This window comes from Mesoplodon mirus, assembly GCF_964341445.2.
Source record: "Mesoplodon mirus genome assembly, chromosome: 4".
Lineage (NCBI taxonomy): Eukaryota > Metazoa > Chordata > Mammalia > Artiodactyla > Ziphiidae > Mesoplodon > Mesoplodon mirus.
In genome coordinates, this window is record NC_138979.1 from 32,187,720 (window position 1) to 32,212,244 (window position 24,525).

Genomic DNA, 24,525 nt, shown 5'->3' on the forward strand with positions numbered 1-24,525 from the left:
ACCCCGTGGGTGAAGTCAGTGGCCCCGGACTCTGATCCCAGTTCTAGGGGAAGGGCGTCGGAGGACAGGCTTCCCTCATGCCGTCCCGAGCACCCGAGTGTGCCCACGAGCCCCAGTCCTGGCAAAGGCCCCTGCCACCCAGCACCCGGGTGAGCCTCCAGCCTGTCTGTCCCCACGGGAACCCGTCCTTCTACACAGGACACCAGGTCGATGAGCTGGGTTCCACTGCTTCTAGAAAGATCACCCATCTGTGGTTGCAGAAAGTATCCTCTTCCTTTTCCTGACCTCTCCACCCCCCCACCCCCCCACACACACTCTCTCTCTCTCTCCCCCCTCCCCCTCTCCCCCTCTCCCCCTCTCCCCCTCTCCCCCGCTCTCCCTCCCTCTCTCAGCTCAGTGCGCCTCCTTAGCACCAGCTGCCTTTCCTCCCGGCTGGTCCCCGTCCCCTTGGTGAGAAGCAAGACGGACGTGCTCAGGACTCCTCCCCGTGCCACCGTCCACATTCGGTCACCCCTGGGCCACTGTCCCCAGCTGCAGCCTGGCTCCACTCATCTCCCCGGGCCCGGTCCTGCTGGAGCCCCACTGCCACCTCTTCTTTCTCCCTCTTCCTACTGGACCTCGGCCTCTCGGCCTCGGGGGCTTCCAGGCCAGGGGCGAGCCCTGCCACCCTCACCCCAGCCTCTGCTCTAGGGAGGGGCTCCCATGAGGTGATACCCACATTGTCACAGCGGCTCACTTCCATGCCTCCTCTTTCAAAGGCATCACCTTCAACTGAAGAAGAAATGAAAGCATCACCTGTTCTCTGAACCTTTCAGTTTCCAGACAAGGATGGCCCGGGCCCCTGGTCTTCGGCCCATGTGGTCAGTCCATGGGTGGGCTGGTGGCCCTGCGTCTCCAGCTTCCCCGCCCACTGCGCCACAGCCCCTGCCATCGGGGAGGTGCCTACAGGAGCAATGGGTTGGGTGGCCGGCAGGGGAGGGGCTCGGTGGGGGGGGGCACAGGGGCCCTGCTTGTTGGCCTTCAGCCAGGGCTGTGGTGGGCCAGGTCTGTGACGGGGCCACCCTCAGGAGGTGGGAGTGCCTGGGGGCTAAGAAACCGCTCAGGGAGGCACGGAGCTGGGGCTCAGTGTCTCCCCGGCATCACAGGCATCCCCCCAGAGCTCCTCTGGCAGCATCAAGGCTCCAGAGGAGAAGGCTCCTGCAGCCGAGCCTGGTGACCACTTGGGAGACCAGGGTCACCAGAGTGCTGGCTCCTGTGCCGAGGCCACGCTGGCCTGGCGGGGGTTTGGGAGACGCCATTCTTGGTGCTTGTGGGTAGGGAGAGGAGATGGGGGGGTCTTTCCAAAGCTATGAGCCAGGTTCCTGTAAGGGAGGGGGACTTGGGCGTGGACTCGGGGGGGTGTAGGAGCAGAGAGGCACCGCCCAGCCACTGGGGGGGTGGGGGGCAAAGGGCAAGTCAGAGGGGCCCCTCCGGAGGCAAGTCTGGGCTGGAGGGGTGTTGCCTTGGTGATGAGAGCCAGGCCCAGAGTGGGGGCATCCAGGGGTCGTGAGGGATGGTGGGAAGGGGAGTCCTGTGCGGGCTCCTTACCAGCAGGGTCTGGCTGGGGGCACCGAGGGAGGGGAGAGAAGTGGGGGGGCGGAGCGGCATGACTCAGGAGGCCAGGGGAAGAAGAAAGGAGAAGTGGGCGTCACGGTGCTCTTCGTGTCCCCCGGCTTCTGGGCCTCAGGACTGCATGTGTGCCCCTCCCCTCCATGGGCATCTTTGGGGGATGCACAGCCGCCGCCCAGGAGGAGGGAAGGTGTGTTTCTAGCAGCCCTTCTCATGCTCGAGTGCTTGCAGCCCGGCTTTCCTGACGGCTCCCCGCGGTCAGCCTCAGCTCTGGTGGCTTCCTCCTCCTCTTGCTGGGCACCCCTTGTCTGCTTCTGAAGGCAAGACCCAAACCCTGGGTTTCTCTGCTGGTGAGGAAAGTGAAAAGCGCACAGGACTTGGCAGGATGTCAGGCTGCCCACGGGAGGGAAGAGAAGAGGATTCGGCGAAGCCCACCGGAGTGGCTGGTGGCCCCTGCTACCCCCTCTGACTTGGTTTTGCGCTAAAGTCAGCAGAACCCAAGGGTCTGGCTGTGTCAGCCCAGCCCTAGTGCCCTCTGGGAGGAGGAGGGCCACGCATGGCACACGTGCACACACGTTCTTACTGAAAACGACACGTTAACTGTAAACGATTTGGGAAATTTTAGAAAAGCTCATAAAAGAGAGATTATGTGGCACCCAGTTGTACCTCCCAGAGCAGTTGCTTGGCCCTGTCCTCACCCTTGGGAGACAGTTCACTGGTGTTCAGCCCCGGAAGCCCTCCCGGCGCCCGGGCCTGGCTGCAAGGTCACAGCCGCACAGCCACCTGCCCAGACATGACTGCTCGCCAGCCTCCACGCCTTGGGCTCTGCTTTGCAGTCGTGGTGGCTGCCGTGGGCTGTTTGTGGAGGCCTGTGTTCTGTCTGGAACTGAAGTGCAGCTGTGGGGAGGAGTGGGGGCCTACCGCCCACCCACAGGGGCTTTGGAGCATCACAGTGTGCGACCGTCATTCTGCCGGGGGCGTCCTGGGACCCGTGGAAGTGCTGCTGCCCCGAGCTCTCCAGGGACCCGCCCACGGTCCTGACCCGGGCACTCTGTTCCCAGAGCATCTCCTGCCCGGCCCCCGTGGGAAGTGTGTGCCTGTGGGGCTGCGGTGGGAGGAGTAGCCCTCTGGTCGGTTGAGCGCCGTCGTCCAGGGGGCCGGGGATTTCAGGCGTGCTTGCCTTGTGCTTGCCCAGCCCTGGACCCCGGTCTCTGGGCCTGGCCGGTGTCAGCCTGTCAGCCCTGGTTGGCCACCTCCCCTCTGATGCTTGCCCTGGCCTCTTGCCGCGTGAGCCTGCGGGGGTGCCCATGAGGTAGCTGAGGAGGAGATGGGGGCCCAGCGGGAGGATGGGAGTCAGAGCGCGGGTGGCTTCAGTCCCTCCAGGCTGTTTCCCAACCCTGTCTTGGGCCTGTGGGGCTCCCTGGGGTCACAGCTTCCGGCGCCTCTCCAGCCAGTGTGAGGTTGGGTGTGAATTAACTAAAGCAGACAAGGTCGAGCGTCCCTAGAATTCCATAAAGCCGGACGGCAGAATCAGCAGTCGGCCCTGTGTCCTTGGCTGAACCAGGAGCACTAGGAGAGTTGCCGAAGCCACCAAGTCCTGGGAGAAGCCGTCACAGAAGTTGTGGCCATTCCTCTGGACGGTGTAGCTCTTCCCTACTGTGTGAGGCCCTTCGGAGGGTCCCAGAGTCCCTGAGCTTTCAGAGCGGTCTGGCCTGTGGCCTCTGTTTTGAAGCCGGTATGCAAGTTGTAGGCCAGAGGGGAAGGGTCTGCCTGAGTCACAGCGGGGAGTGGGCATGGGGACCCAGGGATCCTGGTGTGGGGGAGGGTCGTCCCATAGGTGGCCCAGGCTCCTCCACATGTGGACAGCTGTCCTCAGTGGCCTGGGGACGTCTGTGAGCTTCATCTCATTACAAGTCTCAGGGGACGTATGTGAGGTTTCAGGCAGGGTGCCCCCCTTAGGTCCTGTCTTCACCCACTCGTGTTTAGAGAAAGCAGTTGGGCGTGTAAAGAAGCCTTCTGGCTGACTTCAGGGGGTCCACAGGGTGGCTTTGGTGTGGGGACAGCCTTCTAGGAGGGCCTCAGGGGTGGCCCGGGCCAGTGCAACAAGCGAGACCCACCAGGTTCTGAGATGCCCCGCAGCCAGGCCAGAAGCCAGGGTGCTGGTGGGGCTGCAGCAGTTTTGAACTTGTGAGGAGCCCAGCTTTGAGGACCTTTCTGCAAGAACACAATAGTGACAGCAAGACTAAGGACACCAGGAGGGTGGACAGCCACGTGGAGAGCTCCATAGTGTCCCCGGCAATGACATGCCTTTTCAGATGACCCAAATCCACCATCCCTGGACCGGATGGCAGCTTCTGAGTTGGGTCCCATCAACAGTTGGAAAATGTGTGCTCCACCCATGTTATGACTTGCTCTTGGTGCTCTGGGACCAGGTTAGATGTGAGAGTGTTCCTGTTTCTCGCAAGAAGTTGACTTTACTGGAAGGCTGCAATTTCAGTGCATTGCATTTGTTTTTATTTCTGATTTAAAAAGTCAAGCATGTTCGTGAAAGAGGATTTGGGAGACGGAAAAGTATTGAGAGAAAACTTAACAAGGAGGAAAAGCAATAACTTTAATCCCACGAGTTACTACGTTCACAGGTCAGCCTGTGTCTATTTTAACATAAAACGTGGGATCATCCCACACGGTCATTTTACATTTGGCCCTTTCCCACTCTCTGTAACATTATGTCATGGTCACATCTCCAAAGTGCCTACTGGGTCTTGGACCTGGCCTTTCACGGTTGCCCAGTGCGTCCTCATCTGTTCGTCCCTGGTGTCCTAACCGGGCCCTGGGTTGAGGAGCTGTGACTTGCTCTTCTGTCACCCAGGTTGGGCTTGTCCTTGTGATTGTCCTGGGAGCCAGCAAGGGAATGTGCATTTAGGAGCAAATTGCCTTCTAGAAAGGAAGAATGTGTGTGAGAGCACCCAGCCAGCACCCTGGCAGGAAGGGTGTTCTTAGGTGTCCAAGGTGATAAATGGAATATTTATAAATGGAATGGAATATTTGTAAATGGAATATTTCCTGCCATATCAATAAACAAAGGATGTCACAGTCACCAATGATTGCAACCCTCCAAGGAGAGCCGGTGAGCCCTGAGAAAACTCAGGGCTGAAAAAGATACCTGCCTTCTAGCAGCCATCAGACTGCAGCCACTCCCTGTGGTGAGCCCTGAGGAAACTCAGGATGTGAAAATACAGGCCCCAGATAGCTGAGGTGCACATCAAAGGAATGATTTCAGTGAGTCCAGCATCTCCCCACACATAGAAAAGCGCTAAATTCCTTAACTTGAGATATCTGGTTTTCTTTATTTAACAAAAATTTTTTGACGTTCCCAATTACCTGCTCTTTGTTGCAAAATTCCTAGGTATCCTGGCTCCCTCCCGCTCCCCTTCCCTCCCCTCCTCCGAGCAGTTTCTCAGAGCTCTCTGAAACGCTGTCTCCTGGGCTGCAGTCTTCATTTTGCCCCAAATACAACTTAACTTGGAGCTCTCACGTTGTGCATATATATATTTTTTAAGTCGACAAAGGGCTTTGCAGGACTTGGCTGGCTGGAAAGGCCCCAGACCCACTCTTTATCCCAGAACGCTCAGACTGCCCTGTTGTACACCCCACCTCCCGGCCCTCAGAGCTGGAGGGTGTGTGGTTTGGCCTCAGACGCCACTGTCTCCTGGCCCTGGAAAGGCGGCCGCAGAAGCTTCGCTCAGCGCTGGCGTCCCCCGGGGACTCTCTGCCTGGACTCCGATTCCACCCCTCAAGACCCCCTGGCTCCCTGCTCTGAACACATGGCTCTGGTGGCCAGGGCGGTGGCCGGCTAGGCCCTGGTCAGCGCTTCTGGAGATGTAAATGCAGCCTTGGCCGGCCCCCCCGGGGGAGTGTGGGTCTGGGCCCTCCTGGCTAGGTGTGGGCTGGCACGCGCCCTGCGGCAGCTTCAGTGACTGAGATGGGTGCACGTGTGACAATGGAGTCACATACGTTGGCTCCAGCTCCTGGCCCTGGGCTGGCCCCGTGGAAGGGTCTCCGGCAGCCGCTGTGTCTTGGGGACGAAGCCCCATCCTCGGGGCCAGGGCCTCCCCGTGGCCTCTGTGTTCCAGGCCCCTGCGGGCTTTAGCGAAGGCTGTGCATCGACAGGCCAAGCCGAGTGCCCTTAGAAGTGAAGGGGGACGTTGCTTCCAGGTCCCAGGACCGCTGGGTGCGACCTCTAGGGGAGTGCGGCTCCCTGACCGCCTAGTGCCGATGAGGCCGGCTGCCCTCCCCTTGTCCATCTGCGGCCACCGTGCAGCCGGCCCCCCTGGGGGCGGTCAGGAGTCAAAGCGCCCTGCCTCCTAGCCACACCCTGTGTGCTCAGGGCCTCTGCCTCCCCCCCACCTCTTCCCCTCCCAACCCCGCTGTGTGACCTGGCGTGTCGCAGACCCTCGTTGGGCCTGATTTCCGGGTCTGTCCCCAGACAGTTTTACTGGGTCAGGTGAAAAGGCGAGTCCCCCTGGAACTAGGCAGGAGCTCAGAGGCCTGGCTTCACGGCACAACCACGGGGGGTTTACAACCGCTGAGGCCCGCCGCCCCCCCCCCCCCCAGCCTTCATGGGAGAAGAAGTCGGCCAGGGTAGTGCCAGGGAAGTCATCAAGGCCATGGGGGAGAAGGCCCGCTCGAAGGGCGGCAGCAGGAAGTCCCCGTGGGAGGGAGGAGGGGAGCCCCGGGAGGGGCCTTGCTGGGCAGAGGCACTGCCATCTGGCTGGCCCACCCCGATCTGCCCCGTGTCTGGCCTGGTCCCGGCAGGGGTTGGGCAGCTTCCAGGTTTGTTTTCATTTTCAATTCCCTTTATTGCTTAAACCACCTCAGGGCCACAGAAAACAAATCGTTATCCTCAGCCGACCTCAGATTCCTGGCCTCAATTGTTTGCTGTTTGCTAATTTTAGCTTCTGATCATTTCCACCCTCGTCCTCCCCCCAAAGGGAGACACACACCAAGAATAGCGCCAGGAAGGGGGGCGGCGGTGTCTGTGGCCAGAGTTCCCACAGCCATCTGGCCGGGAGTGGGGGCGGCCCGGGGCCTGCCGCGGGGACCCCCAGGCTCTCTCAGCGGGGACCCTACACCCTTGGGGCACGGACGTGAGGAAGAGAAGGAGGACTCTTCTGTTTCTCCTTTTAAACAGAAACCAGGCTGTTTCTGGGAACGCTCCCACTCCCCCATGGCGCTGCCTGGCTCTCGGACCCCTGGAGGCTGCCACTCCCCAGCCTCCCAGCCTCCAGGGCCAAGGAGACGTGGAGAGTCTGGGGTCCAACATGGCGCTTGGCTCAGCCAGGCCCGTTCCCCGCCCAGTGCCCAGGGCCCCAGCCCGGCCTGCAGGCCACCACCCTGGCCTCAAGAGGGCGGGCCCGGAGCCACTGACCAAAGCCCAGCCTGGGGCGCAGCGAGTGGGCCTCAGGGACTGGGGAAAGGGTAAGGTCCATCGATTAGGGTGGCCTCCTGGCTAGGCCTGCTGGACAATTGAGCAGAGCCTGCGAGCAGCACCCCGCAGCCCCGCCGCCCTCCGTTCTCTGCAGGGGATGCCGGACACCCCCTAACATGTCAGAGCGCCCCCATTCGGAAACCAAAGCCTAACGTGTTTCAGGCTAGAGTAGCGCCGTGTAACGTGGAATAAAGACAGTCAAAGCCCGAAGCGCGTCCCCCCACCACTGGTGACCACGGAGCTGGGGAGTGAGGAGGGTCCCCCACCTGCCCCTGCGCCCACCCACTGTCAGCGCCGCATCACGGGGAGCAGGCAGCTCCCAGGACACAGCCACCTGACTCCTGACATCGGTACCTGATATACTCCTCTCTCCTTGGAACTGTGGGCGCGTCTCAATCGGGGCTGCCTGGCCCAGGTTCCGGTCCTGAACGTGGCCTCGTTGCCCGCCCTGGATGACGGCCCACCTCTGTGTCCTTGGACTCTCTGGGCTCCTTTACCTGGATCCTTCCATTTTCTTACTTTTGCTCTCTTGTCATCCATTTATTTGTCTTTAGCTCTTTTTCTGTGAGATTTTCTCAGTGTTCTCTTTGCAACCCTGAGATTGAGATTTGAGTCTCTGCCGAATTCCCCTGCTGTGTCCTTGCATTCAGACTCAGTTTCTGGGTCTCCTCTCTTTAAGGAGCATCCTGTTCTTGCTTCACAGACACCATATCTTTCCTCTGAGCATGAGTGACAGCTCTGGAAGTTTCATCTCCACCCCTCTGCATCCCCTGGGCTGCCTTTTTCTGCTGGCCTGTTTGGCGCTCTGGCCCGCCCGCCCATGTCAGAGGCTCTTCTCAGATGTCTGATGGTCGGTGGTGACTCGGAGCGCTGCCCAGAAGCTGGGAGCTGCCTGGGGGTGTAACTGCCGCAGCGCTGGGAGGGAAAGCCCCTTCCCGCAGGTGCCACTGCTGCCTTGGGCTGCGTTGTCCAGCCCGCCAGCCAGGGCCCTCCTTTTGTTTTTGTCTAGAGATATTATCGAGGAAGGACAGCCAGAGCCCCAGCCAGAAGTCTTCTCAGGGCAAACAAGAAGGCAGCTGTGTGGGGAGAGGAGAGGGCTGCCCCGGAGGGTGGTGATCACATGACTCTACTGGTCCTGCAACGTTGGAACTCACTCCGGGCTGGGAGGACTCACCTAGGCAGGGGGGACTGGCTCCAGGTGGGGAGGATGTGCCCTGAGGAAGCATGAAAAGCAGAGTGGATATAGCCCCCGTCTATCATGAAAATGCACCTAGTGGTTCATCCAGAACTCATTGGCCAGAATCAGTTTTCAAGGCCCATCATAGCTGCAAGGGAGTCGGGCAGGAAGCATTTTAACCTGGTGCATTGCTGCTGCAAAAGCTAAAGCCATGTTGTCTGGAAAGAGAAGACTCTAAAATACAAAAAAAACAAAACAGAAAGAAAAAGAAGACCCGGACAGTGGGTGCGGAGCCAGTGGGCACTTAGCTCTTTCTGCCACAGTCACCAGGTGGCTCCTACATGTTTGTCCTTGGAATGGCCAAGTGTTGAGCAGTGAAGTGTCTGGCTGGCAAAGGTGGCCACTGTGTGAGCCAGTGCTAACATATCCAAGGAACCTCGGAAATCACTTACTTTCACCAGCATTTACTTTTTTACCCAAGTGGCACTCTCCTAACCCTTTGCAGTATCTAAGAAGTACTGACTTGTTGCTCAGAAATAAGCCACATGGTCACTGCTGTCGTGATCACAAAATGTGAGCGCAGTGGGTTTTCTGTAATTCACTATTTGAACTATAGCTGTCAGCTCTCTCTAGGCTTCTCTTGGCTGGGACAGGTTCCCAGACTTTCCTTGTTTCCCCTGACCTTGACAGTTGTGAGGGATGGTAGCCAGGGATTGTGTAGAATGTCCCTCAGTTTGCATTGGGGTGAGACTGGGTTTATGGCTTTGGGGGGAAACTACGGCAGAGGTGAAGTGCTCTTCTTATCACTTCATATCACTGGGAGAGTGGTACCCACGTGACTTACTGCTGATATTTATTTTGTTGCTCAAACGTTCCAGCCTTGGGCAGGGACTGGGTCAGGTTAGCTCCTGTGTCCCTTGGACCTGCCCCCCTCATGTTGGCTTCTGTGCACTTCCTCACTTTCTGGCCTCACAAGCTGCTTCAGGCTCGTCTTGTGTGTTTCCTGCTCTAGTCCTTGAATGAGCCATTCCTCCAGAGATCCCTGTTTCCTTTTACTGGAAACTGGTATTTAGAAACCAAGATCTGGGTGCTGTGGTGCTCCTTGCTCCCAGGGTGTTGCTGCTTCTAGCCCTTCCCGGTGGACAGAGCCAGGAAACACGGATGAGTCCTAGCCTTTATACCGTTACTCATTTATCCCTCTGTGTGCACTCGGGTCTAAGCATGGGTTCACACTGTCTCATGAGTTCATGACGCCTCCGACACCAGAGCAGCCCCCCAGGAAGGGCTCACTGGCCTCCCCCTAGTTCAGCTATAACCACCCTCTCCAACAGCGAGACACAGGCTCCCACCACCCACCATGCGTTCACCTGTTTGTTCAGCCCCAGCGTACGTATGAAGCATTTTGGGGATTGTCTACCCTGGATTCTCTCGTGAGAAGCTAGAGCTTTGTTCAAGTGCAGTTCCTCCTGTCGGCTCCTTGTCCCTGCCCAACCCCCCACCCCCAGAGGCCATGCCATGTGTTTGTAATAGGGCCAGAGTCTGCTGTCCCCAGTCTGCCTTCCATCCTGGGATCCCCAGCCGCCTTTACAGACTAAACATTTGCAAATACTCAAGCACGTTCATGGTGAAGTACAGTCTATGGGTTTTGACAAATGCAGAGAGTCTTGTATCCACCATCCCAGCACCAGGCACAACAGTTCCATCACCCTAAAAATGCCCCTGTGTGATCACCCACTTCCCAATCCTTCAACCCCTAGAACCCCTGGTGCATGTTCTGTCCTTAAGTTTTTTTGTTTTTTTTTTTTTAAAGAAGATGTTGGGGGTAGGAGTTTATTAATTAATTTATTTATTTTTGTTGTGTTGGGTCTTCGTTTCTGTGCAAGGGCTTTCTCTAGTTGTGGCAAGCGGGGGCCACTCTTCATCGCGGTGCGCGGGCCTCTCCCTATCGCGGCCTCTCTTGTTGCGGAGCACAGGCTCCAGACGCGCAGGCTCAGTAGTTGTGGCTCACAGGCCTAGTTGCTCCGCGGCATGTGGGATCTTCCCAGACCAGGGCTCGAACCCGTGTCCCCTGCATTAGCAGGCAGATTCTCAACCACTGCGCCACCAGGGAAGCCCCCTGTCCTTAGTTTTTACCTTTGGCAAAAGGTCATATGAATAGTCATACAACGTATAAATTTTGGGGTCTAGCTTTTTCGACTTAGCAAGATGCATTTAAGATGCATCCGTTTGTGTGTGCATGAATCAGTGGTTCCTTTCTTTTTATGGTTGAGTTGTGCTCCATTGTGTGGATGCAGCTCGTGTTCATCCACTCACCTGCAGAAAATGCTGACTTCCAGTGTTGGCCGATTGTGAATAAAGGGTCTTTCCCGTGGCGAATGCCTAGGATGGGATTGCTGCCTTGTCTAGTGAGTCTGTGTTTAACTTCATGAGAAACTGTCAAACCGTCTTATAAAATGACTGTCCCACATTGCATTGTCACCAGCAGCAAATGAGAGTTTCAGCTACTCCACCAGCGTTTAGCACGGTCAGTTTTTTGGATTTTAGCCACTCTCACTTGTGTGTAGTGCCATTTCATGGTTTTACTTGCATTTCCTTGATGGCAAATGATACTGAGCGTTTTTCACATGGTGTTTGCCATCTGTACATCTTCTTCAGTTGAGTTTGGGTCTTTTGTTCAGTGTTACAATCAAATGTTCACTTATTGTTGAGATTTAAGAGTTCTTTATATATTTTGGATACGAGTTCCCTTTGCTTTTGATCAGCCCCATGTGAAGAACATTTTTATCAAGTAAATAAACCTGGATCTTTAATTTTGGATTCCAAACTCATGTCCTTGCCTTTCTGGGGTGTTTGAGAAAATCTCTAATGAGATAGCCTGAAAGGCCTGAAATGTCCCTCCCGGGCTGTCAGCAGCTGCCAGGGCTAGTGTGCAGCAGATCACAGATTCCCAGGCAGGGGATGCTCCCCCCAAGACTGCAGTCAAGGGGGCCGGGGCCTTGACCGAGTTGCTCCCCTCAGCTCGGGGAAGATGCTCGCAACTTCTCTTTGGAGGCAGTTAGTGATGTGACCATCAAACAGAGAGGAGAGAAGTGGAAACATGTGTGTCTGTTCTTTGGGCGCAGCTCACGAGTCGCTCAGGGCATTCAATCACCTGGAGAAAGTCCCTTGTGGGTAGTAGTCCGGGGTCTGGAAGCTTTTGGGGTGGGAGCCGATATGCCTCTCCCTGCATGTCCCTTTAGGAGAAACACGGGGTTGTGAGTCAGTCGTGTGTGTGTGTGTGTGTGTGTGTGTGTGTGACACACACAGAGACACAGAGCCAGACTCCAGAGCCCTTTTCTGGAGTGGCTGCTGGCCACCTGCTGGCAGAAACCATTGGTATTTTATTATTGCTGTTTGAAAGGGGACCTTGGGAACGGAAATTTTCCAATGTGTTTTGTAACCCTTAGCAAGCGCAGGGAAAACACCTTTCTGAAATTCCTGGCATGTGGTCCCTTTGACCTTTGCAGGCATGTGCGCCCGTGCGTGTAAATGAGTGCTGCTCCCTCACCAGAGGCCAGGGGTGCTGGCTTCCATGGAAGCAGGCCCAGTCAGCTGAGCTGGAGTTTGGTGAGACTGTTATTCTGTAACAGAAGTCTGTAATATCTGTATACGTATATAGATATGTATGGACACGTATGTATTCGTCGCTGGTGTATTGCATTCTTTCTGACTGCAAAAAGCAGTGCAGTTGAAAACTATAGGAATTCAGAAAGGACATGTGTGAGTCCTGTCTTCCCTAGATCACCCCAAAATAACCGTGCGTCCTTCCTGCAGTTACAGCTCTGCAGCACGTGCGTCTCCCATGTGCACAGGACAGTGGGGCTCAGCCGTTCTGTGGTCTGTGTTCCTGGTTGGCCCGTGGGAATGGAACTGCGTGTGTAAGTGGACCCCTGCCTGTGGTTTGCGAGAACATCAGAGAGACAGCTGGCCAGCTCCGTGCTCACCCACCCCACCCAGCACGTGAAACCTGGTTCCGGTGACCTTGGGGGCGACTCCAAGGAGCACCATCTTGGGGTCCCCGGAGGAGGAGGCAGCTTTCACTGGCCCTCCCTAGGCATTAGTCCCCTGCGAACCTGTAGAGGAAGGGGTCGCTCCAGCCCTGAGGTTTCTGGGGGCGCTGCCGGGGTGGGGATTTCAGAATGGCTTCTGCTTTCCTTCCTGGCCCATGTCCCCAGGGTCAGCTCCCTTGGACACCTGCTCCAGGCTGGGCCGGAGGAGGGCATAGGCACAGGTGGAGGGCCAGGCAGGATGTGAGGAGAAGGGCAGGCCCTAGCCAGGCCTGGGACAGGGGAGGGGCCGGCCTTTGTCCCGTGATCTGGAAGGCCGCTGAGAGTGCTGTTCTCCCCCGTCGAGTGGGCAGTGCGGATCTCTTCAGGTGGGGAGAGGGCGGGGCGGTGGGTGGCCCCCCGTGCGCCATGTGTGCAGCCCGGGATGCACGGAACAGCACCCAGGTTTGCTGCAGGGCAAGGCCTCCGGCCTACTGCTCCAGCATCTGCTCTCCGCAAACAAAACTGGGTATAAACTGCTCCAAGCGGCCGAGGCTAGCCGGGCACTGGTGGGTCTGGTGACCTGGGCTGCTGAGGGTGGGGCCCCGGAGCTTTCCTGGGCTCCTTCCTGGGTGTCTGGGGTAGGTCCTCTGCGTCTTCAACTGTTGTAGCAAAAGTAGGTCAGTGACTGAGGTTTTGTTTTTGCATCAGCTTCCTCAAAAACCAAAGGCATTTTAGGACTATAGTATAATGGCTTATTTATTTTTATTCTGATTTATTTGCTTTATGAAGTCAACTCTGAAAAGTCCATTGTTTGGCTCTGTTTTGTTTGAGCCTCGTGACTCTTTTCCCTGAGGGAAACAGGGCCTGCTTCTTGCACCTGGAACAGGCCAGGTGTAGGTGCTGGGCCTGGAGGCGGGGTGCCGGGCTCTGGTTTTGAGGGTGCTGCCTCTGGGTGCCCAGTCCTTGCAGACAGGCCAGCCTCTCAGGAGAGAGCCGCCCGGCACTTCGCACATGTTGGGTGCAGGCAGGGACACCCCTGCCCAGGCTAGGGGGCTGCTGGCTCCTCCCTGGGGAGCCGAGGGGGGCCTTCTGGGGTGAGTGGGGAGGGTGGTCTCGGCGGGGCAGGTGCCGGCCTCTGGGCCCCGTCTGGGTGATGGGCCAGTGGCCTCCAGGGTTCCTCTCCTGCTCTCACCTGGGACGTTGTGGCCGAGGTCAGCATGGGCAGCTGGCCACAGCCGAGCCCGGTCCACGGTGGGGAAGGAGGAAAGCTGGACGCGGGCCAGCCACGCCTTGTGTGAGCTGGGGGAGGTCACTCTGACTTTCGACCTCAGTCCCTGTCTCTGAGATGGTCCGTCCTGACCCCTGCCTGCGTCTTGGGGTGGGTGGGGCCCCAAGTAGCACACCTCGAGAGTACACGCCTGTGCGCCATGGGGTCCCTGCCAGCCAGGCCTACCCGGCAGGCACAGCGGGGAGGAACTGAGGGCTGGGGGAGGGGGCCCAGGAAGAGGAAGTGGGGCCAGAGTGGTTGCACAGGCTGTGTGGAGAAGCGGGTGAGAGCAGGGCGCTGCTGTGCCCGTGGTGAGTGGCACAGGAGGGGGGGTCACGTAGCCCACCGGACCAGGCCCTCTCCCAGGGGCCCCGGCTGACCTTGAAGAGTTGGTTTCTTTGGGATGGGGGTGGCCAGGTTGGCCAGGGGCTTGGCCTGCGGTCTGGCTCCGGTGTGAGTCTCCTCGGACCTCTCCATGTGTCCGCCGGTGACTATGCCACCCCCGATGTCCTAGTGCCGCAAGGCTCCAGAGGCTCTTCCACTCTGTGCCTGCTCCCCCAGCCCCGCGCATGCCCTGCCCTCATCCTGGCTTTCTTTGGTCCGAGGGGAAACCCTTTCCCAGAAGCCTGAACAGGACCCCCAGTTCCTACCTCTTCACCGAGCTCTGGCAGAGGACACCGATTCTCCTGCCTGGAACTTGGGGTCTGCGTCCTGACAGTGGGGTGAATTCGTCTGGGCTGCAAGGCGAGGAAGGGTGGCAGCTGGCACCTGCCCCATCCACCTGGGCTGGTTCCAAAGGGTCAGTCAGTCTTGGGAGGGTGGACAGAGCGACTTTTATGACAGGAGCCTGGGGGACCTCCAGCGCATGATTACAGCCCTGGGTCTGCTGCTGTTAGAATGCGTCACCATGGTCTTCTAAGTCAGGCCAGGTCTGTCAAACTCTTTATCAGGGAATGCCTTCCAACCCCATTTGCAGTGGGACCAGGGGCTCTGGAGCCCTGGGGTCCTGCCCTGGGAACTCCTTCTAGAAAAGCAGATTGGACTTAATTGCTGTTTCTTGAGTTTCTCATGCTCTCAAGCCCACCCCCCTGCCAGGTTCTAAGGGGAGCCCTTGGACTGGTATCTGTGGCAGTGGGATTTGGGATGTGCTGTGGAAACAGCCTAGCCAGGAATGCGAGCGTTGTTCATTTAACACCCGCTTTTCAATTTGTGTTATTTGTGGCTACCGTTTCCTAGTTTGCTACAGATTTCTGTTTTTAATTTTCTGAATAGGTAAATACACTGTGTGTTTCAAAATCTGGGGGTTTAAGTCGTCTCCCAAGGAAAGTTCTCCAAGTCCTCCTTGCCCTCTGTGCACTCAGCTCTCTGCCCCCACCGTCCTCGGCTCCAGGTTCTCAGATGCCCGCCCAGAGCACCTCTGCAGACACAGGCAGACACGCATGGGTGTGCACGCAGTACTCAGCCTCCTGACCGCGCGTTCTGCTTGGGACCTTGCTTTTCTCACTCAGAGCTGTCCCTCAGAGACCTTTCCGTCTCAGTTGAGAACGTGTTCCACTCCTTCTTCACAGGATTCTGTCTTATGGGTGTCTGTTAAATTTATGTAATGGGCCCTGGGAGGGCATGAATTTTCTTGAGGCTTTTGCTGCACCGCATAGTCAGGCACACATCCCATCTTGCAGGTGTGCAGGTGTGTCTGTAGGATAGCTCCCCCAAGTTGTGAGTTCAGAGGATACACACGTCTGTCATTTGGATAGTTATTGCCAAGTCAGCCTCCATAGAGATTGTAGCAGTTTGTACTTCCATCAGCAAAGTGTGGGAGTACCTGTTCCCACCGTCTCAGCACCCTGATAGGTAAAAAGTCAGGTGTCTCTGGGGGTTCATTTATATTTGTCTCCTGATGGGTGATGTTGAGCATCTTTTCAGATGCTCAGGAGTCATTGTACCTCCTGTTTATGAACTGTCAGCCTCAGCCCTTGCCTATTTTTCTATTGAGTATTATGTTTTCCTTTTAATTTCTGTGAACTCTTCCTGTATTGGAGATTAGCCCTTTGTAGCAAGAGCTGCAGATATATTTTTCTCAGTTTGTTATTTATTTTTTGCCTTTCCTTGTGACTTTCTCTATGGAGACATATTTTAGACTTTGTTGTCAAATTTATCGATCTTTTCACTTACGGGTTTTAGACTTTGATTCATAGAAAGAACTTCTATCTTAGCATTTTAAAGGAATGTTCTCAGGTTTTCCCCTAGAACATCTGTGGTTTCACTTTTCTCATTTAAATCTTTGACCCATTCAGAACTTAGCCTGGTTTAGCTGTGAAGAATGGACTGGTTGTTACCTAGTTATCCTGAGACATTTTTGGACACTGCCCCTCTGCCTTGCCTTAGGTGTCACTGCTTTCTGCTACACAGTTCCTATGATCTTAGAATCTGGTCCAGGCATTTCCGCTGTGCTCCACTGCCAGTCAGCAGCTTCTGCAACGGCATGTTGTATCTGGTGGTCCAGTCCCCCCACCTCATTCTTCTTCTTCAGCATTTTTCTGGCTGTTTCTATTTGTTTATTTTTCTGAATGAATTTTAGGATCAAGTTATCCTATTCCAAAACAAAGCAAGGCAAAGCAACAACCCAAAACGTCTACTTTTAAAAATACACCTGCATCCATTGTACAAACGTGGAGACACACGCGTCTGCAGAAGGCGGATTTTCTTGTTTAACCCGTGCCCCCAGGCTGTGTGTAGCAGTCTCCAGGCAGGTGCCGCCTCCCTTCGTGTCCTGCCAGCCCTGGCAAGTGTGAGAGTACACAGGAGCGTGTGATGAGCCACACGCGTGCACCACAGCAGCAGTGGAGGAGGGCACCCGGGGCCAGGCTGTTTCAGCAGAGATGAGTCCTGGCTGCTGTCTGGCCGGGGACGCTCCCAGGAGCCCCACCACTGATAACAGCATATCTCCTCTGAACACCTGTGTGTTCTCCCTCTTAACCCTCACAGTTACTGTGAGATGCGGCCATGACAAATGAGTAGGAGCGCAGGAGTCGGGGAGGGGCAGGCGCTGACCCCTGCAGGGGCTGCTTCCATGCCGAAATCGCCTCTTCTGCTGCCTGCTGAGTCCTAGGGTGAGGGGGACCCCACTGAGTGGCAACTCTCTTTCCTGGGCCTGTACAATGGTGGGTAAGAGCTTGCAGCCTGGACTTCCCAGGAGACGGGGCATCTGTGTGTCAGCTCCATGTGGGTCTGTAAACCACCGGCAGAGTAGCCGAATGTCCTCCTAAAGAAAATAGGAAAGTCAGCCTCCCCCTCAGAGGACAGGCCTTTCTGCTGACCCCAACCAGCTTGGCTTTCCTTAGAGGCTGGCGGTTGATTGGCCCCAGTGGTCGGCCATCTGCCGAGATGCCTCAGAGTGGGAGGGAGAGCGGGCCTCCCAGGAGTGAAGAACGTGGCCGTTTTGAGGTTGGGAGCTGGAAGCAGCCCTATGCTGGCGACCACAGATTGGAGCTATCTATTGATGAATGACAGGCCTCTTGCTAGCAGCGAGTAGCTGGGGCCTGGGAGCCCGGGAGCAGCTGTTTCTCTGTGGAGGCCTCTCCCCGTGCCACCCTCTGACTCTCTGGACCAGCCCTGCCTCTCACCATCACCCCCCCGCAGACACACACCTGTACGGATGCCTTGTGCTCACTGAGTTCTGCTCTTGCAGGCCTGGGTACCCCTGCACCATCTGCTTTTCTGTCCCGGGGCCCCTGGTCAGAGTTGCCTCTCCTCCCTTCTCCCTTCCACGGAGGGAAGCTCAGCCAGGCTTCCCCGAGCTCGGGCTAGTAGAGCCCGGCACTCACTGCCCAGAAGGGGCCCTGTCCTGCAGATGTTGCTCTGGTCCTGGCTCAGGGCACACACACACCCCAACTCCCCGCCCCTGACTGCCCACCAGAGGCTCACAGACAGAAAAGGGCCACGACGGTCTTTTTTATAGGTGCTGTTAGAGCCAGCACCTCCCTTCATCCTGTGGAGGCTGGCAGTTTGGCCGAGGCTGGATGGGGCGAGGGAGGTCATGGGGAACACGGCCTTGAGAGGGCGAGCAGGAGGCGGTCTGAGCCGGAGCATGCGCACTAGTGAGCCCAGCTGCACCTGCGGGGGGCGGGCCTGGGGCGGGGCCAAGGGGGGTGGCTCCGCGAGGAGCCTCTTGTGGCTTCTCGGAGAGAACATAGTGTTCCCGCCCAGGCCTGCGGCTTGGGCAAGAGTGTGGGACGCCCTGTTCCCTGATAAGATGAGGCAACTGCTCTCGGCCGCCTCGCAGGGTGCCAGGGAACATTTATGTAACCCCCGCCCTGCGTGCCCCCGGCTCGCCCCCACGGCCCGCTACCTGCGTGCGCCCGCCCCCAGCTATCCCCCTCCCGCCACTGCATACCCCCAGGCCCGGCCCCCCAGCTCCTCCCCACACAGCGACCCCAACGACCAGCACCAGCAGGTCCTCGACCTGCCCCCACCGTTACCCACACCCCTCAGTCCTGGCTCCCTGGGGCGTAGCACCCACTGGCGGGTACCCACCCTCCAGCCCCTGGATCCCCAGCGCCCCCCACAGTGACCCTGGCCCGCCCTCCTCCCTGTGCATCCAGCCCCCTTCCTCCTTCCCTCACTAGGCCCTCTCGCCATCCTGTCCCACTGCCCCTCCGCCCACACACCTGCCGCCCTCCTGGCTTCTGAAGGAGGGGGGCGGGCAGAGCGACCTGAAGTGCGCGCACCCCAGGCTTAGGCTCCAGGGAGGCTGCAGGAGGCCTGGGCTCCCTCCAGGGGTCTGGGGTCTGGGTCCCTTGTGCGCTGGGCCTAGCGCCCTCCGGTGGCAGCCCCGCGGTACCGCTGCTGTCTCCCGGTCACATCCCAGGAGGAGGCAGGTGCGGAACTTGAGCCTGGCCAGGAAGAGGCTTGGCTTTGTTTGGTGCACGGGTGCACGCCCCGCCGTCCTGGACCTGCTGGCCCCTGCCCCGCTCTGGGTGCAACCGTCCCTCCCCTAGCTCAGCTTAGCCACGTGCCACCTGGGTCAGTCCCCGAGCGGCAGTGGCGGTTTTCAAAGTGAGGCCTAGAGACACCTGCAGGGACTCCAGACCCTCCAGATAAGGTCAGAACTATTTTCTCAACAATAGCATTATTTGTCCTTTATTTTCTCAAAAGAATACAGTGGAATGTTCCAGAGGCTGCATGAGGTGTGATGACATCATCCCTCTGACAGCTACTGGAATGTGTGCTTGAGTTTAAATGTTTTTGTTTTAATTTCTATGATAAATGTCAATGGACATAACCCAGGTGAACAAAAGCTCCCCGGGTTCCTTACTAAAAGGGTGAGCAGTGCTGTTGTGGAGGTCTCTGGTCTCTGTCCCCCTGTACAGGCTGCCTTTGCCCCATCCGTTCGCAGTTCTCCCGCTGCCCCTGGTCAGCCTCCCGGGTGCCGCTTGAATGTCACCACTCAGAGGCCAGCCAAGCGAAACCCGATGCTGCTCCTCGCCGGCCTGCATCATAACTTCTGAATGGTTTATCCGTCTGTCTGTGGACCAGCTTATTGGCCACCTGGAGCGGGCTGACAGAAGAATAGAGGACGGACCAGGGAGAGCCCTGTCTGTCGACATCACACCCACGTTCCCAGGGCTGGGCATTGCTTTTGTGCTCCATAAAAGTGTCATGCTGCTGATGCCCCAGTAGGCCAAGGGCTGCGTGCTGGCTGAGTAGCGATGCTGGGCTTTCCCCACCTTCTGCCACCAGGCTACCTAGCACCAACATCCCACCCTGTTGGATGCTGCCTTTCGCTGCCGCCCTGGGGTCATGCATCCCATCTCTAATTATATACATCTAACGTGCCTCCCGGGGTTGCAGCAGAAGGACCCTGAAAAGGACAAGCCTCCCAGTGAGGACACAGGGTTTATTAGGAAGCAAGGCTGAGTGTGGCTTTGGGTTGGTTCTGTGCCCAGCACCCCCAACCCCTGCCCCTCCCGGCAGGCCCAAATCTGAGGAGACCTAGTTGACAAGAATAATAGATAAGAGCAAAAATAACATCTCGGGAGTAAGCACTGGGCCTGTACCAGGCACAGTGCCAAGGGCTGGTTGTGTGCAACCCTGTAGAATCCCCACGTGGACCCCACTGTGAGGATGGGACACTGTGTTCATTTCCTGTGGCTTTTGTAACCAATTAACCACAAACTGGGTGGCTTAGAACAACAGAAGTATGCTCTCTCACTGTTTTGGAGCGCAGAAGTATGAAGTCAAAGTGTTGGCAGCGTTAGTCCCCCCATCCCAGTGTCTGGTGGCTGCCCCAGACTCCGTCCGAGTCCCCTGGCTTACGGGTACATCACTCCCTGGAGTCCTTTCCCCTTTTCTTCTAATGTGTGTGATCTCATCTCATGATCCCTACCTTAATTGTATCTGCAAAGACCTTTTTCCCAAATAAGGTCACATTGACAGGTTCCAGGGGTCAGGACTTGGATGTATCTTTGGTGGGGCCACTATTTACTCCCCCCTGCAGGCAGTGAGGCCTTTGTCTGAGGCCACGCATCAGTACACCATGGAGAGAGGAGCTGAGCCTCATCTGTTGGACCTGGTGCACTAGATAGAGTCTTGAGTGCAGCGCCGGTCACGTGAAAGGACAGCACTGTATTTCGTGCTGGACCTTTCCAAACACTTAAAGGATAACTGTGCACTGTGAATCTCCTAGGGTGGGATTAGTGTGCGGCATTTCTCAAACTTTGTATTGATTCTTTCTCCCCCCCAGAACCGATTAACAGTTTTAAAATTCTGACTTTTCTTTAAATATGGTTTGGTGTTGGGCTAGATATTTAAAGAATAATTTTTCAGCATTCCTTTTTATTGTTATCAAAGACATAAATGCATATGATTTTTTTAAAAGACACATAACACAAAAGAGTTTGCAGCAGCAAAAAAATCCTCTTCCCAATCCAGCCTTATTCTCTAGAGATCAATACTGCTCTGATTTTAGTTGTCTTGGTGGTTACTGCCATAAATAAAACTGTATGATTTTATTACTGTTTCTCATTTTATCAACTTTAGATGCCATCCCTTATCTCCCTACCCTGAAATTTAAGGAATTACCTCATTCTTACCTCTCCCCCACCTCCTCCTGAATTGATGGTTATATGATTGTTTTTAATTCTTTTGTTGATTATCCTTATAGCTTTTAACCTCATTTCGAGATTTCCTTTGACTGCACATGGATGTATTCCTACCTTTCCCTTAAACCCACATTCTCTCCTGGGGCCACGAATCAGTGGTATGGGCTTTGTCTATAAGATCGATTCTAAACACTGACAAGCAGTGCTAGGGTTCACATGATCATGACTGTGTGAAGACTGCTTCCGTATGCCAGGGCCTGTGTTTGGAACTGCATTCCCTTCTGCCACCTCATGGGGTTGTTGTGAAGGATAAATAATACACAAAAAGCCCCTAAAACAGTGTTTGGCTCGGAGCTCTTCCCTCATTGCTCGTAATCATGTGGCATTTTAGTTTGCTTCTAATGTAGACAATTTTCTTACATGTCTTCTATTTTTCCTGGAGTTACTAATTGCCTCTCTTTTTTCCCTTTACCCAAAGAATAGTATGTGCCTTGGCCATGTCCTGAAATGTATTGAGCCTCTTGATCATACTCTATGGTACATGGAACTCCCTTTCTTCTTGTAACCCTCCCTCTGTGATTCCTGGCCCACAGCTCCAGTGGCCCACCAAGTCTCCCTCACTCTTGTCCTAGGATGACCCTTCATTGTTCACTTACTTCCCTGGCTTCTCAGTTTTTTCTTATTTTTGCTGGAGTGTGCAAGGTAAACTTGGGAGGCTGTGTTTCTCTGTCATCTAGCAGCTAGTGTAACTTATGAGAAGTCTGGTGTGTGTCCCAGCCTTGTTCCCTCCCAGAGGACCTGCTTCTCCCCTTTCTCTCCAGTAAGTTTTGGGATCTCCTCTTCTTACCTAGTGTTCTGACACTGCAGGTATTCTCACAGCAGGAGCCTTTACTCACTCCCTGGCCCACCTCTGTGCTAATAACCCTTTCTATGTTAGTTTCCTGTCTCCTTTTTTTACTCTGACAGGTACTGTTCTATTGTTTCTTTGGTAATTTCCTCTTCTCCATTTTTTTTGTTCTTTTCCTCAGTGCCTTCTGTTAATTAGATGTCGAACCCACAAGATTGATTCCCTGTGATGCTGAACTTCTAGCTCTTACTGTTAGTAACAGATGGGAAGTGATGGTTTGCTCTCTTGCTTGATTGTGAAACCACCCCGCCCCACCCTGCCTCCCCCTCATAACAGAAAATCAATAAGGAGAGCAAACAGAGCCACACACAGCTCTCAGCTTCAGCATTGCTAGGAGACAGAGAACACTGCAGCATTCACATATTTTCTAGAGCTGTTTTTTTGTTCTCTTTTTCTGGGATATTTCCTTGAGTATGTTTCCAGCTTTTCTATGGAATTTTTGTTTGGGCAGCAATACTCCCAACTTCTAAACACTATTTTTTGTTCTCTGAACTTCCTTTTTATCCTGTTTGCTTTATGCATAAAATTTTATCTGAAATTTCTTTGAGAATGCTAATTAGAATTTTTAGCTTAATATTCTCTTCTGTTTCCCGGCTTTACTCTATTTTCCTCTGGAGTCAGTGGTTTTGTTGCTCTTGGCCTTTCCCTTTCATGCCACTGGTTTTCCTTGGATGTCTGGCCATCTTTGGGTGTCTGTTTATATTTAAGGTTGATGGGCTCATTTGGAGTGGGCGGTGTAGATTTCCTCTGCTGAGCACTGGTGGACCAGCTTCAAGGGCTGGCTCTCAGCTTCAGGGCCAGAGTCCGGGAGGGAGGGGGAGAAACGGGGCAGGAAAGTGTACTGTGTGGCCACCCCCAGTGCCAGAGGGCTGCATTCTGGGGTGCTAGAACCCCATGCTGGTTCTCCCTGTGTAATTGATGTCTTTTGTGTGTGTGCGCGTGGTTCAGAGTTTGCCTGGGTAAAGGCTGGCCTGCCCCTTGCCCTGAGCAGGGGATGGGAGGGAGGGGTGAGGTCCTGACGGTAGCCAGCCTTCCTTACCTTCCTCTTCTAGGTGTCACCCCGCAGCCTCCTCCTGTGCTGCCTGTTGGCCATGTTGGAACATCTCTGAGAGGAGGAGCAGCAGACTCTAGTTGGAGCCTGCTGCGGTAAACAGACATCTCGGTCATAGACTCAGGCCCTGGAAATAGTCCATCCTGACCCATTCATGTTACAGATGAGGAGACTGTGGACCGTCTGAATGGTGGCTGGACGCTGGCGTCAGCAAATTGTCTGCAGGCCCTGCAGGGCTTGGGGGCTCTGGAGTAGGGCTCCTGGTGGGGTCAGGGTGGTGTGGCCAAACTTGCAGGCGTGCGAGCTCTCCCTGACCCCTCCACCCTCTCCTCCTAGTTTCCCTTCTTAGAGCCCAGGGACCGGCCTGTGCTCCCCGCCACCGCCTAGGGACAGCTGACCCTGCAGAGGGTGCTGCGTGGCATGCGGTTCCGGGTACTTGAGGGGGCCGCAGCACCTGGCATGCTGCCATTTCCTCCCGGGAGATGTCTGCTTACATCCACCCTGCGGACAGGAGGGCGCTGGCACCCACACCTGTACCCTGAAGGATTTGTCACCGAGGCTGTCGGAGATGGGGCACCGAGGGAGGCGCGCAGGGAGGGAGGGGCAGGCTTGGGGTGTGGGCTGTGACTGACCCTCCCTCTGCCGTGTCGCCCACAGGGGAGCGCCCCTTCGCCTGCAGCTGGCAGGACTGCAACAAGAAGTTCGCGCGCTCTGACGAGCTGGCGCGGCACTACCGCACGCACACGGGCGAGAAGAAATTCAGCTGCCCCATCTGCGACAAGCGCTTCATGCGCAGCGACCACCTGACCAAGCACGCGCGCCGCCACGCCAACTTCCACCCGGGGATGCTGCAGCGGCGCGGCGGGGGCTCGCGGACCGGCTCGCTCAGCGACTACAGCCGCTCGGACGCCAGCAGTCCCACCATCAGCCCGGCCAGCTCTCCCTGAGCGCCGACGGCGGGGCGGGGCCCGTGGCAAGCCACGCCCCATCCTTGCCACGCCCACCCTAGGCCCCGCCCAGCCCCGCGGCCCCTCCTCCTTACCATAGCCATGAGCAGATGCTCTCACCTCCTCCCGTGATTCCGTGTCGTTTCCTTTTGTAATCAGAAGAGAGTACTTTATGAAGTCAATAACAACAAAACGATTTTCTTCACCTCAGGTGTCAAATTTGTAAGAAAATAACGAAAAAATTCCAAAAAACACCATCCACGATTGCACAAGAGACATACCCACGAAGGTGATTCAGCGGTGTTGAACCCCCCCTTTCTCAGGGATGGACATGTTCCACGAGGTCAGTGAGGACACCCCCTTCCTGCCGCCTTACTCTGTACATAGATTTGCACTCTGGAATTTCCTTTTAGGTTTGGGCACACACTGGGGGCAAGGCAGTGCAGGTGGAGCTCAGCACACGTGGCGGATAGGCCGGTTGGTTAGTTTGGAGCCGTGGTCACCGAACTTGTGCTTCCAGGGCAGACCCCTAAGCAGGGCCCGTGGCTCCCTCTTCCTGCCCCCCGCCCAGCTTCAGCCTCGCCCCAGCTGGCAGTGGGCTCAGAATGCAGACGGCTCAGAGGGACGCCTTAAGCCGTGATGGGTAAGGGGAGCACTCCCCAGGGAGACTGTCGGGGTCCTTGCCTCCGGGACCCTGCCCTGGTCCCCCTCGGAGCGCCGGAAGCAGAGATGCAAACCCGTGTTGGGCAGCTGGCCGCACCATCTGATGTCCACATGGCCAGGGCCCCCGCCCGCTGCTGTGTCCCCGCAGAAGGCCCCAGGACCTTCCACTATTACACCACGTTCTCTGACTGGTCTCCTACAAGGGTGTCCGAAGGTGTCATTGGTGCGTCCAGTTCCCACGTTCTCCCCGACTGGCCCTGCTCTTGGGATGCCTTTGTTTGACATGATG

The 24,525-nt window shown here is 56.2% G+C and overlaps 1 protein-coding gene across 1 annotated transcript in view; it reads left to right on the forward strand.

Moving 5' to 3' along the window:
* The window catches only part of KLF13 (KLF transcription factor 13), a 40,750-nt gene extending 16,972 nt beyond the window's left edge, over window positions 1-23,778 (forward strand). The window contains exon 2 of the mRNA XM_082619815.1: window positions 23,284-23,778. Within this exon, the coding sequence (XP_082475941.1) occupies window positions 23,284-23,573 (290 nt within the window). The 3' untranslated portion in view covers window positions 23,574-23,778. The remainder of the gene's footprint in view (window positions 1-23,283) is intronic.
* The last annotated feature ends 747 nt before the right edge of the window (window positions 23,779-24,525 follow it).